General features: G+C 37.8%; 1 protein-coding gene across 1 annotated transcript; it reads right to left on the bottom strand.

Moving 5' to 3' along the window:
* Positions 1–726: 726 nt before the first annotated feature.
* fastk (Fas-activated serine/threonine kinase) lies at positions 727–13,917 on the bottom strand. Its single transcript, XM_082172622.1, has 10 exons — positions 13,155–13,917; positions 10,824–11,643; positions 7,327–7,800; positions 6,298–6,446; positions 5,922–6,138; positions 4,835–4,994; positions 4,657–4,748; positions 3,065–3,734; positions 2,852–2,966; positions 727–2,447 (listed from the first exon to the last, which is right to left on the bottom strand). The coding sequence occupies exons 2-10, from the start codon at positions 11,599–11,601 to the stop codon at positions 2,361–2,363; spliced, it is 2,742 nt and encodes a 913-aa protein (XP_082028748.1). The 5' UTR covers positions 11,602–11,643; positions 13,155–13,917; the 3' UTR covers positions 727–2,360.
* Positions 13,918–15,679: the final 1,762 nt, after the last annotated feature.

Genomic DNA, 15,679 nt, shown 5'->3' on the forward strand with positions numbered 1-15,679 from the left:
CAACCACAATTTCTGTCTACAATATACAAATACAATACAATGTCCATATAAACACATAATAGAACTCAGCACTTTACCTGTCAAGTGTGCTGCCTGTGCCAATATTGCTTCTGAGTAACATTCAAATGAACATGCACTGCTCCTTAGTTACCACGTGGTGCATGTATTTTGCAACTAGATAATCTGAAGATGATGTCTTTACTGTCTGTCCTTTCACACACAGATGCTTAGACGTGTCAGACAGTAAATGACAAACTCGAGCTGCCACTACCATCTGATCAGACTGTTAAACAGATAGCATCCATTATGTTGAAGATGACTGCAGAATACCTTTTTAAGACAATCATTTCATAATTACATATTCAACTTTTGATGGGAACATTAATAGGACATATCAGCAGTGATAATTGAAAAGAAGCTGAAATAGTAATTCAATATTCTATTAGGCCTAAAAAAAAGTTCATATTTTATTTCATGGTGGCTTTAAGTTAGAGCAGTACAAATATTAAAAATAAAACTGAAGTAAATTTGACAAATAAAAAAAAGATACAAATTTTAAAAAGCACAAAACTAAAACTATAAAAAGCAAATTTAAAATGTTAATAAATACTATAATAGTACATAAATTATACTAAAATAACACTGCATATCAGTTCCAACTAGATATAAGCAGGGGATACTTAAAATGATTTCTTCGTTTGAAAAAAAGAAAAATTCAAGACAAAGTTATCTGCTTTTTCATTTTTAATAATCTTTTTTTTATATAGACATTTTAATATGTATATATAAACAGACATTTCGATCCATTTCCCCACCTGCTACCTGACACACATACATTCACTCACACAGTCCACTTACATTCACTTCCCATAATAAATTATCTTTCCCTCTAAATAAAGAGCAAAGCAAATGCACACAGATAAAGTGGTACATGGTTGACTCGCACAAAATACATCTTCCATATTAATAAGATCTGACTTTTAGATCTTTATATGTTTCATATTCATGTAGAGGCAAGCAAGGCCTTGATTTAACAAACCTCCATGGTTTTAGTTAAAACAAACTATGCAAAATTTATTTTGTACTTAGTAAAATAGATTATGATAATACTTATTACACTTGATTGTTGCCTGTCACAGTGATAAAAAAAAAATAATTATGTGACAAATCCAACAAGATTCAATGGATTACATTCTTTTTAATGATTAAATTAACATACATGTTTTAATTGCTGCTAAATTTTACTTGTCTATTCATAAGACTTTCATTAAACGTTTCGTTTAGAATTTATCTGAAGATTATATTGAGGACAGATCCATACGCTAAAGGCACAATCTAAAAATGCAACATTCTCCACATGGGAGATGAAAACATTATTTAATAACTATCCTGCAGTCAACTTTGTGCATTGCTTTTCCCCTCACGTGATACCAAAGCATCATTTATTTTGAGAAAATAAAATATATAAACATAACCCATTCCTGCATATAATAATTCTTGTACATTCCAACATTTCTATTCTGTAACTCCATACAGTTCACATCATAAGACTTTCAATCAACATCTCCACTTATTTCTTGATATATATATATATATATATATATATGTCCATATTTTTCCCCAAACCCTCAATTATTTTAGGTTTAAAACCAAAGAGCAGCAGTGGCTGTGGTGGCAGCATCTGAAATACAAATATCTGTGGCTCATCACCAGACCTCTGCACACTTGTGTACGCATCCATAAAATATATTATGCTCCTCATACTTGCCCCAAAAGACAAAATGATTGCCTACTTCCAAGCCTGCACCTAAACACACCAACATAACAGTGAGGACATGAAAGTGGATGTGGGAACACCATCAAAAACAAAAATAAAATGCTGGGGAACATATAATAAACAACCCGCTCCTCTCACCCCCGAATATATACCAAAAACACTCACTCTGGACAAAATATACAACATTTCAGAAGTGTTGCTGAATATACTGTTCATTGAGAATGAAATGGTCCTTGATCACCCACTGAGGGAAGTACTGTATGCTTCATGACGTTGAATAAGCTGTTTTCCAGGCACAGTTAGACTTACTACATTAAACTTTTTGATTTTTGCCCAGAGGAGACCTCTGAATAATTAAAGAATGACAATAACACCCACCCAGATTCCTTGTGTCAACTGATGTTTTGTCCTGAAAACAAGGACTGTTCACATCCTGTGTGTACAAACGCACATACGGACGCTCACATACACACACAGACACATACATACACCATAGTCTTTCTGAAAACAAAACCTCTTGAAAATGCAGAAGTCGCACATGCTCACTAAAGCACATGAACACACACTCGCTTCGTTTATGTCGTCATAAAAGAACCTCCAGGAGCTTTTTGTGTAGGTACTGCTTCACTTCCTCAATCCCATTCAGCTTCTCCAACTCCAGATAGGGCAACTACAATAAAATAAGAGTTAAATAAGACAGAGAAATTCTGCATGCATTAGTTTTATTTAATTAATTTAATGCTTCCTTGCTGAATAGAACTATTAAGTTCTTTAAAAAGAATTTTACTGATATTTTCCCCATTCAAACACTTTTTTTTTAGAATACCTGTAGTCTTCAAATGTATTTTAATGTACATGTGTTGACGTTTACTGCAAGTGTTGATTTTAGTATATTATTTTATTTTTATACAGGAAATTAGATAATTAGATTACAGATTTTTTTATATTCCCCATAAGAAAATTTAAATGAATCTCTACTCTTTTAAATAAACTAGACAGCATAACACAAAATGATCTCTTAAGCCTGTAAGGAGTAATTAATAACAGAATAAATCTAAATTGTTCAGTGTTCACCTGTAGTATAACGTAGCCCAGTAAGTGCAGGTGACGATCTCTCATGGCCCTGGATCCCACCAGCACGTCAGAATTATGGCAATAATGCCATTTATCATTTACAGACATAATAACCCTGCACATGAGGAAGGACAGAAAGAATTTGTTAAAGATGATGAGCAAGACATTCAAGCCCAGATGACACACAGTTTGAATGACTCAGGAAGGACTGACCTCTTCACCTGCTCTCCTGTGGTCCGGTCAGCTTCAGGGTTGTCAGGGTTGTGAAGCTGCAGTGGAGAACCGGCCACTACATCACTCTCGCCACCCTCTGGGTACGACACACTTTCGTAAAACGTAGTGATTTCACAGTCCGGCACCGGGTTCACTCCTGTCGCAGCACCCCCCTCGTCCTCCAGGATTTTTCCAATGGAGAACTGGAACAGGGAATCTTGCGGTGCAACCGTCCCTGGAACAGAGGGTCCTGTTTGGGTCAGGCAGTCTGAGGGGCTACTGAGGGTGGAGCTGTCCTGGCTCTCCAGAGAATGTTCCTTGGCTAGAGTCGAGTAATAATCTGAAGAGGTGTAATATGGGTTGTAGTCCAGCGAGACCGATCCATTAGGGCCGACCCTCTGAGATCCTGCTGCTGCTGCTGGAGGACGCATGTGAGCGGAGAGGAAGGCAGACTCCTCTCCGGCTCGTTTGTCAGCCCCTTCCTCCAGTGACGGGGCAAAGGGAGAGAACTTATGGAAGTCGGTAGTGAGGGCCGCGACAGAGCCGGGCCCATCTGGAGATTTAAGGTTCAATACTACACACGGAGTTGAACCTGCAGCTAATAATGCTGCTGGTGTGCCTGTTCTGATGGGGAGGACGCGGCCTGTGCTGTCGATCCACAGCAGGAAATCTGTCGTAAGAGAAAACTGCACATCAATTTCATATGAAAATGCACTCATAGAATTTGAGGTTTACATTTATGCATTTAGCAGATGGTTTCATTCCAAGCGACAAAAGGGGCTTTTGCACTGGGTAGTTATAGGAACTTAGTTATAGGAACTAGCCACCAGGGCAGTTCCTCGAGATCGAAATGATCTAGGGCCATTTTCCTGGTTGCATTCGCACCGCCACTAGGACTCTGAAGTGATGTAAGCCGCTCTTGTTGTTGTGACTTTTATTTTGACGGCACTGAGAACACCAGAGCCTGAGCACACAGCACTCCCAATCGCCATCTTCATTACTTTACAACAGTCCTGTCTGATACGTTATTAGATAGAACTGTTATATAAAGAAAGTAAACAGTACCTCTCAACAACACGTTTACCGTGTTGTTGATGCCCAATGTCGCTAGCTGAGCAGGAATGCATAATCATGTTTGGTTTGGTCCCCTCAAAGTCACGTTGGATTTTCTCCTTAGAGTAAAGGTTGAGAGGTCCATCTATCACAGTTTTCCATGTTCACAGAGTAAGTTTGTGGAGTAAATATATAAGCTATAAACTGTGTGTGACTGTGTACATTTTTTTAAATGGCAGGTGCTGGTGTTTGGTGCGTTCTGGCAATCAGCGTACACTTACATCACTGGTAGTTCCTATTGTGCTGGGTTAGACCCTACTCTGAAGTAAGAGCTAATTTAGTTCCCCCAAAGGCGTTCCTAGAACTAAAATCGTTCCCAATTCCTGCAGTGCAACACGGCAAAAAGCGTATCCTTACGCCAATAGTTCTAGGAACTATGAAAAGGTTCCTTCGGTGCGAAAGCCACTAAAGAGGCAAAAGAGGAACTAAATAAATTTGTCAAAACCCAACAAATGTCTGGATTGCAAAAAGAAAATCACCCGTGTAATATCCTGGTGCGAGAACTTCATCTTGTTTGTAGCCGTGCTCGCCAACAAGCTGCCGGAGTGCCTCTGCAACCAGACCTTTATAACTGAAACACAAGTACTCACTGTTACCTGGACAAATTTGTGCCACTTCTCTATTTCAGGATACTGGCAGACTTCTAAAGTCACTTACCTGTATTTGCGGTTCACCTCATCTGCAGTTAAAGCATGGTCAAACATGAGCACTTTGTGGGTGTCCTGAAGGCGAGGTCCAGTGTAGTCCCTGTATTCCAGCTCTACGGCTGCATCCAGTAGTGAAAGGTACCGACGTACGATCAGGGCGTATGGGCTGTCTACATGGAAAAAGAATTAAGCTCAAACTTTACTGCAAAGGGGAAAGAAATAACTTCTCCACTCGACAATCCAGCCAAAAACATGTCTGGGTGATATTTCACTAACCACAATAATAAAAAAATCTATTGATATTAATCAAATAATAATGAATTTCTATTAATAATTATTAATAATTCCTATTTATCAAAGAATCAGGGGGAAAAAAATGTGGTTTCCACAAAAAGCAGCACAACTGTTTTCACATAATAATAATAATAAAAAATGTTTCTTGAGCACACAATCAGCATATTAGAATGATTTCTGAAGGATCATGTGACACTGAAGACTGGAGTAATGATGCTGAAAATTCAGCTTTTCCATCACAGTAATAAAGTACATTTTAAAATATATTAAACTTTTGAATTGTAGTGTATCAATTAAATTCAGTGCAGCAAATACTGCCATGATGCATAAAAGCTTTACAAATTATCAATTAAAACTTTTTTCCCCTTACTTTACAAAGACAAAAAATAATTTTACAATGTTCTTTATTTTCATATGAAATTTAATTGCACAGAATTGAAATTTCTAGACATTTAGTCTAGATTTCTAGACATTTCTTTATCCTTTGTGGAATTCTTTTTAATGTTTTTAAAGAAATAAATCCACCAGCAGAGGTCACCATTGATATATGTTCCCTATGATGTTTGCGCATGAGTGTTTCCTGCTCCAAAGCAATTTCAGTGTTTACTTATGGGTGGCTAGGATATTATAAATAAAACATTAAACATTAAAAAACAAACATGAAGCCATTAACCATCTGAGTACATAAGGACTGACTATTTTATCTTCTCAAGATAGAAGTGCTGGTCTTCTTAGCACTCAACAAACATGCCAGTTAGCTTGCTTTCAAAACACGCATTCAGTAATGACAAACTCCAACTCACTGGTGACATTGCTTATGAACGATGGAGAAAAGACACGGTGAAGAACAAGCCCAGGAAAATGTCCCAGCTGGAACAAGGACATGAGGATGTTTACAGTTGCCAGTGGAGAGCTCAGAGCCTTTAGTTCAAGCACCATCTCCAGCTTGGAAAAAAACTGAGCCTCATTAGCTGGCCGATAACTCATACGACTGAATGGGAAAACAAGCTTCTGGATCACCTAGACAGAGGAAACATTGAAAGAGGAAATCTTAAATACAATACACTGGTTTCAACACAATTACATAACACAGAAAGGGAAGCCAGTTATTAGTTTATTTTATTATTTATTAAATACATAAACAACCCTTTAGTACTGAAACCAGTCAATTTGTCTAACCTTGCTGTCCAGGTATTCACCCTTCTTGACCAAGAAGTCAGCGATAGTGTCTAGCAAGCGTGTTTCTCTGAGACGATGGCGAGCGATGTACTTGGCAATGAGGGCCATGGTGTAAGGCGTGATGCTATCAACCTTTTTAGGCAACTCCTCTAAAAAGACCAAAAAAAAAAGATTTAACGTTAGCCTCGTTCAGTTCTTGGCAACAATACATTTTTAGCATAATTTTAGCAAACATTTTATCCTTATAAATATCAAGCGGTCAATGTTTGGCCCCTGCTGGAAGATCACCATTAGATTTCACCTTGGACACAATTACAAATTTTAAATAATAAAAGATTATTAACAGAAATTTCAGAATTATTACAGAAAATTTTGTTTACCACGACAGTGTATCTTTTGGCTTCTAAAAGCATTTTATGATGGATTTTTTAAATACTTCACTTTTTTTCACTTCACTTTAAAAAAAATGCTCATGTAATATATGAAATACATAGAAAACATTTCAGAAATATGCTGAAAAATATACTGATGTAATACATGAAATATATAAATATATATTATATGAAAATATGCTTTATACAAATATATCTATTATATGAAAATATGCTTTATACACACACACAAATATATATATATGGACGGACGGACGGACGGACAGACAGACAGAAATGAATGATAAAGAAATGAATACTCTTATTCAGGAAGAATGCATAAAAAATTGAGCCTTGCCATTTTAGGAATAAATTAAAAAATTTAAATAAAAAAACAGGTTTTTAACATTTTATAACCGCTTTTTGACAGTTATTTTGAATTGTAATAATATTTCACAATATTACTGTTTTTACTGTATTTTTTTATCAAATAAAAGCATGGTTGGCGTCTTGGCGAGTTAAGAAACTCTTTCAAAAACCGACCCTGACCTTTTGGAAGGTAGCGTATATATAAATTACAGGGCTCAGAGAGAATTACTTAAGTGAAGTAAGTGTATTACAGGCTAACCTTATGAAGACAAATGTGTCATTAACTCACCTGCAAGACTGCTCACAAACTTCTCCTGCCTGTTCTGGTAGAAGAGGTGAGAGCTGAAGATAAGCTCAAGGCTCTTGTTGCTAGCCTCCCTGGCACACGCTGACAGCATCTCATCCAGCAGAGCCATCTCATGGTCCCTGACGCTGCTAACGCTGGCCAGCGTGTGCTTCACCAGCCGCAGGATCTTCCGGTTCACCACCAGCAGCTCCGGAGAGGCCCCGTCCGCCGCCCGCAGCGCTCTCCATTTAGTGCGGTAGTAGGAGAGCAGGAGGAAGAGCGTCTGGGGGTGGCGTTCCCGCTCGATGTTCTTCTCTAGCCCGGCGAGACACGACTCAATCAACGGATGCTGGCTGGACGGATGCAGCTTCATGCTGCTGCTGAAAACCATGGAGATGTCCTTTTGGTTGAACTGGGACAGACGCGCCTGGGACTCTTCCTCCAGCACCTGCACAATCTGAGAGTCACTGGGCAGCCCTAAATGAGATGGAGAGCACATACGATTAAAAGTCAAGTTCTAGAAACTATACATATACAAAATATGTATACGAGCACTTTTTTAATATAAATATTCTTAAAGATTTTTTTCTTTAAATAAATATTTATTATTGCTTTTTCAAATATTTTATCATTTATTTAAATTAAATATTTTTCAGCTGACATAAAACAATTTGAAAATGAAACAAAGAAATGTTTCTACAGCAATGGACCAATCAACGTTAAAAATTTGATGGTGGAATGTACGGGCATGCATAATCCAATTAAGAGGGAAAAAAGTGATTTCCTTTTTGAAGAATGAAAAGGTTGATAAAGCTCTGCTTCAAGATGAAGCTCCAGAGAGACGGTGTTGTGCCATGTATTTCTAGCATCTTTTACTTCAAATTATAGGGGAGTGTATTCTAATTAACAAAATGTTACGCTGAATACTTGTATAAAGGACTACATAAAATAGCTTTGTATGCAGATGACATCCTTTTGTTTGTTACTCAACCGGTCTATTCCAATGATTATGGAAATTATTGAACAGTTTAGTATATTTTTCAAGTTTCAGGATATAAAAATACAGCAAATGTATAGGACTATGCATGAGGATTCGGATAGATGCACTCTCCTGCTATTGTCAATGTTAGGAAGGATTGCTTTGATCAAGATGATAGTCTTGCCTCGTTTCTTGTACTTATTTCACATGATCCCAATTCTTCTAAATTGCACTATAAATAAATGTATTAATGGCTGGTTCAGCTCTTTTATTGGGAACCGAAAAAAAAAAAAAAGACTGAAACTGACTAAGATGCAACTTCCCAGAAATAAAGGATGTCTTGTGATTCCGGATATCACAGTTTCGGTATATTTTTTAATGGGTGAAGATGATCCAGATTCAGTTTGGTTGGACATTGAATCACTCAACTAGGCTATGTTCACACTTAGCGTCTTTTTTCAAACTGCCAGCGTCTGTTCTACATTATAACCCTATGGAGTAAACCGTTTTTTCAAAAAAGTCCTGAGCGCTTTTTTAGACGCCACCGCCGGCGTCTTTTTCTGCAGCTCAGAGCGTCTTTTTAAGTTGAAAAAAGTTCAACTTTTCTGAAAAGAACGCCCTACGTCAAGCGCCTTTTGAAACGACAGCTGACCAATGACAAGCGAGTAGCGAGATCTGTCGTTTCCATAACAACAAGAACAACTGTTGGAACAACCCCGGTAACTTCAAAAGCCAACGCAAGAGCCAACTTTCTCTTTCTCGACATTTTTTGCATCACACAGCACTAGGCTACTGTTGCAGCTCTTGTTATAGCAGCCCGGTCTCACCCCAAAACGTCATATACTGACGCGTCTTGACCATGCGTCAACATACGACGAAAAGGGTACCCCTTTAACGTCAATATGAGACGCAGACAGAAGCGCACCAGCAGCGCCTCCTAGCGGTACCCTAACGCATACCTAAACCTACCCATAACCCGAATCGTCACATATGGACGTTATGGGGGTACCCTTTTCGTCGTATGTTGACGCATGGTCAAGACGCGTCAGGATATGCGCCAGCCACAAAAGACGCGCTCGGCTGCTATTTGTAACCGAACGCTGTCAGCGTTTTTTTTTGCTAAAAAAACGCCGTTGTCAACTTTTTCTTGTCAAAAAAGACGTTAAGTGTGAACATAGCCTTAAGGCAATGGTTTACCATTTTAAACGTTTAAACTGAAGTTAATCAGGAGTTGGGAAGGAAAAGCCAAAACTCTGTCGCCTATTACTCCAATACAGGGACATTTTGATTTTCAGCCTGGAATAATGGATAATGGTTTCACGTTGTAGAGAGACGTTGGTATAACCACTATAAAGGATCTGTTTGATAAAAAGAGGTGTTGTTATCATTCAAATACTTGGAAATGCATACATATTAAAGCCTATTGGGTACAGATTTGTAAGAGATTAACCGCCAGGTTTCACAGACAATGCTTAAGCCTAGGCCCAGACTAAATGCATATTTGAGCTGTTTTAACGGAAAGTATCCTGCACTGACATATCTTAAAATATATCAGTGCCATTGTTTTGTCTCAAGATGCACTTTTCAAGAGCATTTTTCTTAAATGGACCTCTGGTAAACCGCCAACAGTGTCGGAGTGGCATAAAGTGATGTGGTATTTGATTTTCTGTCACTGTAAAATATTACTTACTGGTCAAAAGGGAAAATGGATACATTTTATTAGACATGGACCCCTTTTTTAAGTATATAGGACCCAGGATTTCACATATCTTTTTGCAAAACCTTGGAAGGTCAACATGAATCTATTTTTTGTTGTTGTTTGTTAATGATGCATGTATCTATGGTTTATGTTGGAATGTACTGTGGTACTGTTCTATTGTTTGGTTATGTTAAACAATAAAAAAAAAAACATTTCAAATTTGTAAATAATGTACTTAGTATTTCCATGTACTTTTGCTTTAATAACAGCATACACTTGAGCTGGCACAGTAATTGTATTTTGTGTTTGCACTAAGCACTTTTTAAACCTTCTTTTCTCTTAAATATATTTTTGAGTATATATTGTGTACAGGCTTTTCATTTTTTCTTTTCTTGAATGATTATTATACAACATACTTTCCTAATATTTTATAACAATTCATTTAATTTGTTAAAAATATTTTTTAATTAAAAAAATATATATTTTTGCACTGAGCATAACCGCTTTTTAACTAAAACGTAATATTTATTATAGAAAGCTCCATGATTTGTCATGAAAACTGATCAAATTGTAGAAAGTCACTGATATTTCAAGCCCTGTAAATCACCTTCATTTAAAATAACCCTGATATTTCGGAAAATCAGATCAAATCCTAATTGGAAGTAAGGAAATCTGACCTTTTAAGGATTGAGGTCACATGGACAATGTCCAAAATGTGCATTTTTAATTAATAAACTAATATTAGTGAAAAAAAAAAATGCTTAAAGTTCCCGTTGATGTAATCTGACTACATTGTCATTGAACTGAAAGTGAAGGACTCACCAAGAGCAGCTACAGCATAAAGGCAGTTAACAATGCTGAAGTTGTCGAACTTGGAGCAGTCACTGACAATGGCATCACAGAGAGTCTGAAAGTCCTGATTATCCAGAATGTGTCGTATAGCGTTCTCCCCTGAACCTCCAACAGAGGTCGCTGGCAAGGCTCCTTCGCCCGCTCCTCCACCACCGCCGCCGCCACCCGCCTGACCTCCAGCCTGCTGCAGTACCAGGAGCTGACCGATCTTCTGTAGGGCAATGGGGTAATGATTGTGCGAGATCTTGCCTGGATTCTGCGTGACCCAGCGGAGGACTTCATCCACGGTGCGCGAGCGATCGATCAGCCGCTTCATGGTGAAGAAGGTGTCGTAGCTCATCTTCTCATGGATGAAGTTCCAGGTCTTCTTCTTGCCGTGGTGCAAATGTGCATGAGGCTGATAGTGCGGAGGGGGGAGGGGGGCGACTTGAGGGTGCGTGTGGTAGTGCTGGTGGGTCTGGTAATGGGGCCGGTGGGCATCTAGACGGGCTTGATAAACGGGTGGGTAGCTCTGAGGATGATGGACATGAGGGTGATGTGGAGGGAGTGGATGATGGTGGTTCTCCAGCATGGGCGGCCCTCCTCCCATCAGGCTGATGCGTCGACCTGGCTTGCCCCCACCACCGCTGTACATGCGTGTGGTGTACATACTAGTAAGAGCACCTAGACTCAGTAGGCGAGAAGGCTGGTGGGGTGAGGAGAATCTCCTGCAGGTTAAAAGGCCAAGGCGAACAGGCAGCCCCAGCATGGTATATAGGGTGGTCCAAATGTGAAGTTCAAGAGAACACTCCTGCAAATAGAAAGCACATCCTTTATTAAGTACATTTCATAGTCCAAATGATTTTCAATCTGTATACAGCAGATTTTAGTGCTGAACCACAGTGAAATGCAAAATTATGGTTCAGCACTTATGCTAACTCATCTCCACACCAATGAAGCAGGCAGGAGCAGCTCCAGAAATAGAAGGTAACTTGAGAATTGTCAGACTGATGTGCCCTTTCCTTCAGGGGCTGAGAGGAGGAGAGGATATCCCATCCTCACATCTGAATCAGACCTCATTTATTAATTAAGATATACGTTTATGAATTTTCATTACACAACAGTACAATTATTATGATAATGAGGTTGATGCAGAAACAAAACTTTAAAAACAGATAAAATGTGCATCTAGACTTGGATGTACACCAAAGCTTGGGGTCAGTAAGGTTATTTAAAAAAATAAATGAATACTTTCATTCAGCAAGGACGCATTAAATTGATCAAAGGTAGTAAAGACATTTATAATGTTACAAAAAAAATGATATCTCAAGTAAAAACTGTTATATGGAACTTTAGTTAAGATTAATACATTTAGATTAGTCTTTAGATTAATAAGAAGAAGAAACGTTATTTGAGCACCAAATCAGCATATTAAAATGATTTCTGAAGGATCAAATGACACTGAAGACTGGAGTACAAAATACATTAATATAGAAAACAATTATTTTAAAATTGTAAAAATATACAGCCTTGGAGAAAATAAGAGACTCTCAACATCATCTTTAAAAAAACCTTACCAACCCCATGTAATCACATATTCAGGAACAGAGGTACCAAATATACTCAAGCACTGAAAAATGCATATCAGACAAGCACTAATGCAAACATTGGATATTGTATATTTCATTATGAGTTCAACTGCTGTAAACAGAGATTGACATTAAATGCCTCTGCTGTCATTGCCTCATGTTGGTGTTCAATGGTTGGACTAGTGACTATGATGACATTTCCACAGCATTTTTTTTTTTCAGACAGGAATTTGAAAATAGACACATGAACAACTTTAAAGATGCTTTTTTAAATCGAAATAATGAATCATGGTTAACAAAAAAAAAATTTGAGCAACAACATAATTGTTTTCAACATTAATAATAATAAGAAATGTTCCTTGAGCACCATATAAGAATCATTTCTAAAGAATCATTTGACACTGAAGACTAGAATAACGGTTACAGACTTGCAATAAAGTTATGTGAACTACTTTAATTATGCTACTTTTGTTTGTTTTTTGGAGCTTGACAGCTCTCATTCGCTTTCTTCTGTGCCACAGAAGATAAAAAAGTCATTCTGTTTTGGAACAACATGACGATGAGTAAATAATGACAAGATGTTTGACCTAGACTCCTAGCATTCCCTTTGTCGCTTGTTAATAGTTTCGTGTCAGAAAAGCTTGATTTGTCTTGAAAAATACACCACTATAAAAAGATGAAATATTACAATTGCTGCCATACGACCTCGCGTGATGGTTAAAAGCAGGCTTACATTTTTATCTCAGAGGATGGCGCGTGGATGGATGTGCAGGGTCAGGAGGATGAAATTGCCCGCAGGAGTCGGTGGCATTGGCAAGATTATTGCCGATTCGACGGTTGACTGTGTTGCACAGCGGTGTGGATTCAAAAACTGATCTTTAATAAACGTTTTAAGGGGATTGACATGTTGTAAAAGCTGGATTTATGGAGCATCTGCTGAGGCCCCGGAAGAAGAGCAGAGCTGAGCGCTGCTAACGAGCTGCTACACCGATGATTTCACAGTATCTGCGTGTTGAAGCTGCGGTTGTTTTGCTCCGTGTCGCGAAACGCTGAGAGTTGTACTAAAATATGGCTAAAAATACAGTGCGTGAATCTGGTGCGATCCGGTAGGACATGGCTTGATCAACATGCACGACTCCTTCCCCAGCAGCTAAAGTCAGTGATTATCAGTGTAGGTGAAGGTAAAGCTGCCTGGTCGGAACTATTTCTCTGTATGATCTCGATACAGACTCATAATTTCATGTCGCCGCGGCGGACTCGTCTGTCAGGGCCTGGTAACCTCGGGGTGCCCAGTCTTCCGCTACACTCCCCTTGCACTCCGCCAGTGGTCGTCCGCCGCCCCGGTGTTCGCCATGTTACAGGAAGTCAACAGAGGCAGTCCGGAAACACGTGTTTGTCAGACGGACAGTTTTTTCTTCCATAATATTAGTTTATTTTTTCTGAGTTATATCATAATTTATTTTATCATACAATTAAAGTCTATATAGTCTGTCCTATCTTTCTTTCTTTTTTCTATCTATCTATCTATCTATCTATCTATCTATCTATCTATCTATCTATCTATCTATCTATCTATCTATCTATCTATCATTAAGGACTTTATAATTAATCATACTAAAATTCATTTTTCTTTAGGGATCAACATATGCTTTTGAAAACCAAATGTCCCCAGCACTTGGGCCAAAGATGTGTCTGAAAGTGTTATAGTCAAGTTTCTTTTTTATAGAGCACAAGTTTCACACAACTGTAGTTGATCCAAAGTGCTTTACAATAAAAATAAATCAGAATTTAAGAGAGAAAAGAAAAAAAGAGACAGAAATTGAGATAAAAATATACATAATCAAAATGTATGCAATACGCATAACGTAGAACACCAGCTATTCAAAATACATACACAGCATCATTTGAACGCTAGAGAGTAAAAATAAGTCTTTAAACTGGATTTAAAAGCATCCAGTGATGGTCTTGATGTTCAAAGGTAGACTGTTCCAAAGCTTTGGGGAGACTACAGAGAAAGCTCGATCACCTTTTGATTTACGAACGAGTGACAGTTCTGTTCACAAGATCTCAGTGATCTAGAGGCTGTGTTTGGCCTAAAAAGATCACAAATATAATCCGGGGCCGAATTGTGCAGTGCCTTGTATCCAAAAAGACTAATCTTAAAGTCGACTCTAAATTATATAGGTAACTAATGCAATGAGACAAGGGCAGGGGAGATATCGCTTTTCTTAGTTCCTGTTAACAATCTGGCTGCTGAATTTTGAACCACCTGTAACCGAACCAGTGTAGATTGAGGTAGGCCAACGTACAGAGAGTTACAGTAATCCAGTTGAGAGGAAATTAGTGCATGAATCACAATTTCAAGGTCTTTACTAGAAAGAAAGTGTTTCACTTTTGCTACAGATCTGAACTGCATTTACATGCTTGTCAAATTGGAGAAGAGGATCAAAATAGACTCCTACCTTTTTTGCATGACTGTGTATAACAAAAGGGGAAACAAAACTAGACAGCTGAAGTATCAATGCTATCTGCATATCTATCTATCTATCTATCTATCTATCTATCTATCTATCTATCTATCTATCTATCTATCTATCTATCTATCCATCCATCCATCCATCTATCCATCCATCCATCCATCCATCCATCTATCTATGAACCTTTTGTCAGATATGACATTATTCACTGGTATTATTTTTGTTATCTCTTAATATTTCACTATTTTAATTTTGTTCAATAAGTTGCAAAGATCCACGTTTCTTCTCATTTGTTATATCATTAGCATCACAGATGTTCTCTGTCACACTTTTTATATGCATTCAAAATATGATACCTTTCTACATTCTCTACAGGTTGCCATACAATAAATGCAAGGCTGCAAAAAAAGAAAAGAATGTATGAACATTTGAGCAGAGGCCTTTATTATTTCGTTTTTAGGGTGTATTCTGGGACGTTTTGTATAGCATTACTGAAACAAATGGTCTTTAAAGTCAAAGTCTCTCCAGTATTGATCCTGTGAATCATTTATTCAGTGAACACATAAATAAAAACTTAATAAGAATTATTTTGACGACGAGTGGACTTGAATCGTTCTTGTTACTTGTGTAAAAGGGTTATAAGTGGTTAAATTATATTATAAATGGTTATTTACAGTTTTTCTCAATTGCTTTGGCACCTTTTTCGAAACAGTTTTAACATTCTCTAAACTGTAAGCTCAATTGTCACAAATGTTTGCTGGAACATCAGAACTCTATTGCA

Source organism: Leuciscus leuciscus (genome assembly GCF_965113295.1).
Source record: "Leuciscus leuciscus genome assembly, chromosome: 6".
In the NCBI taxonomy this organism is placed as follows: Eukaryota; Metazoa; Chordata; class Actinopteri; order Cypriniformes; family Leuciscidae; genus Leuciscus; species Leuciscus leuciscus.

What these genes read in the sequence shown, in the direction of transcription:
- fastk (XM_082172622.1), bottom strand. Translation starts at nt 11,601, where the DNA reads ATGCTGGGGCTGCCTGTTCGCCTTGGCCTTTTAACCTGCAGGAGATTC. An exon ending in TTATGCTGTAGCTGCTCTTG is followed by an intron (nt 7,801 to 10,823) that starts GTGAGTCCTTCA and finishes CATCTCATTTAG; the next exon opens with GGCTGCCCAGTGACTCTCAG. An exon ending in GTTCATAAGCAATGTCACCA is followed by an intron (nt 4,995 to 5,921) that starts GTGAGTTGGAGT and finishes TTTTCCATGTAG; the next exon opens with ACAGCCCATACGCCCTGATC.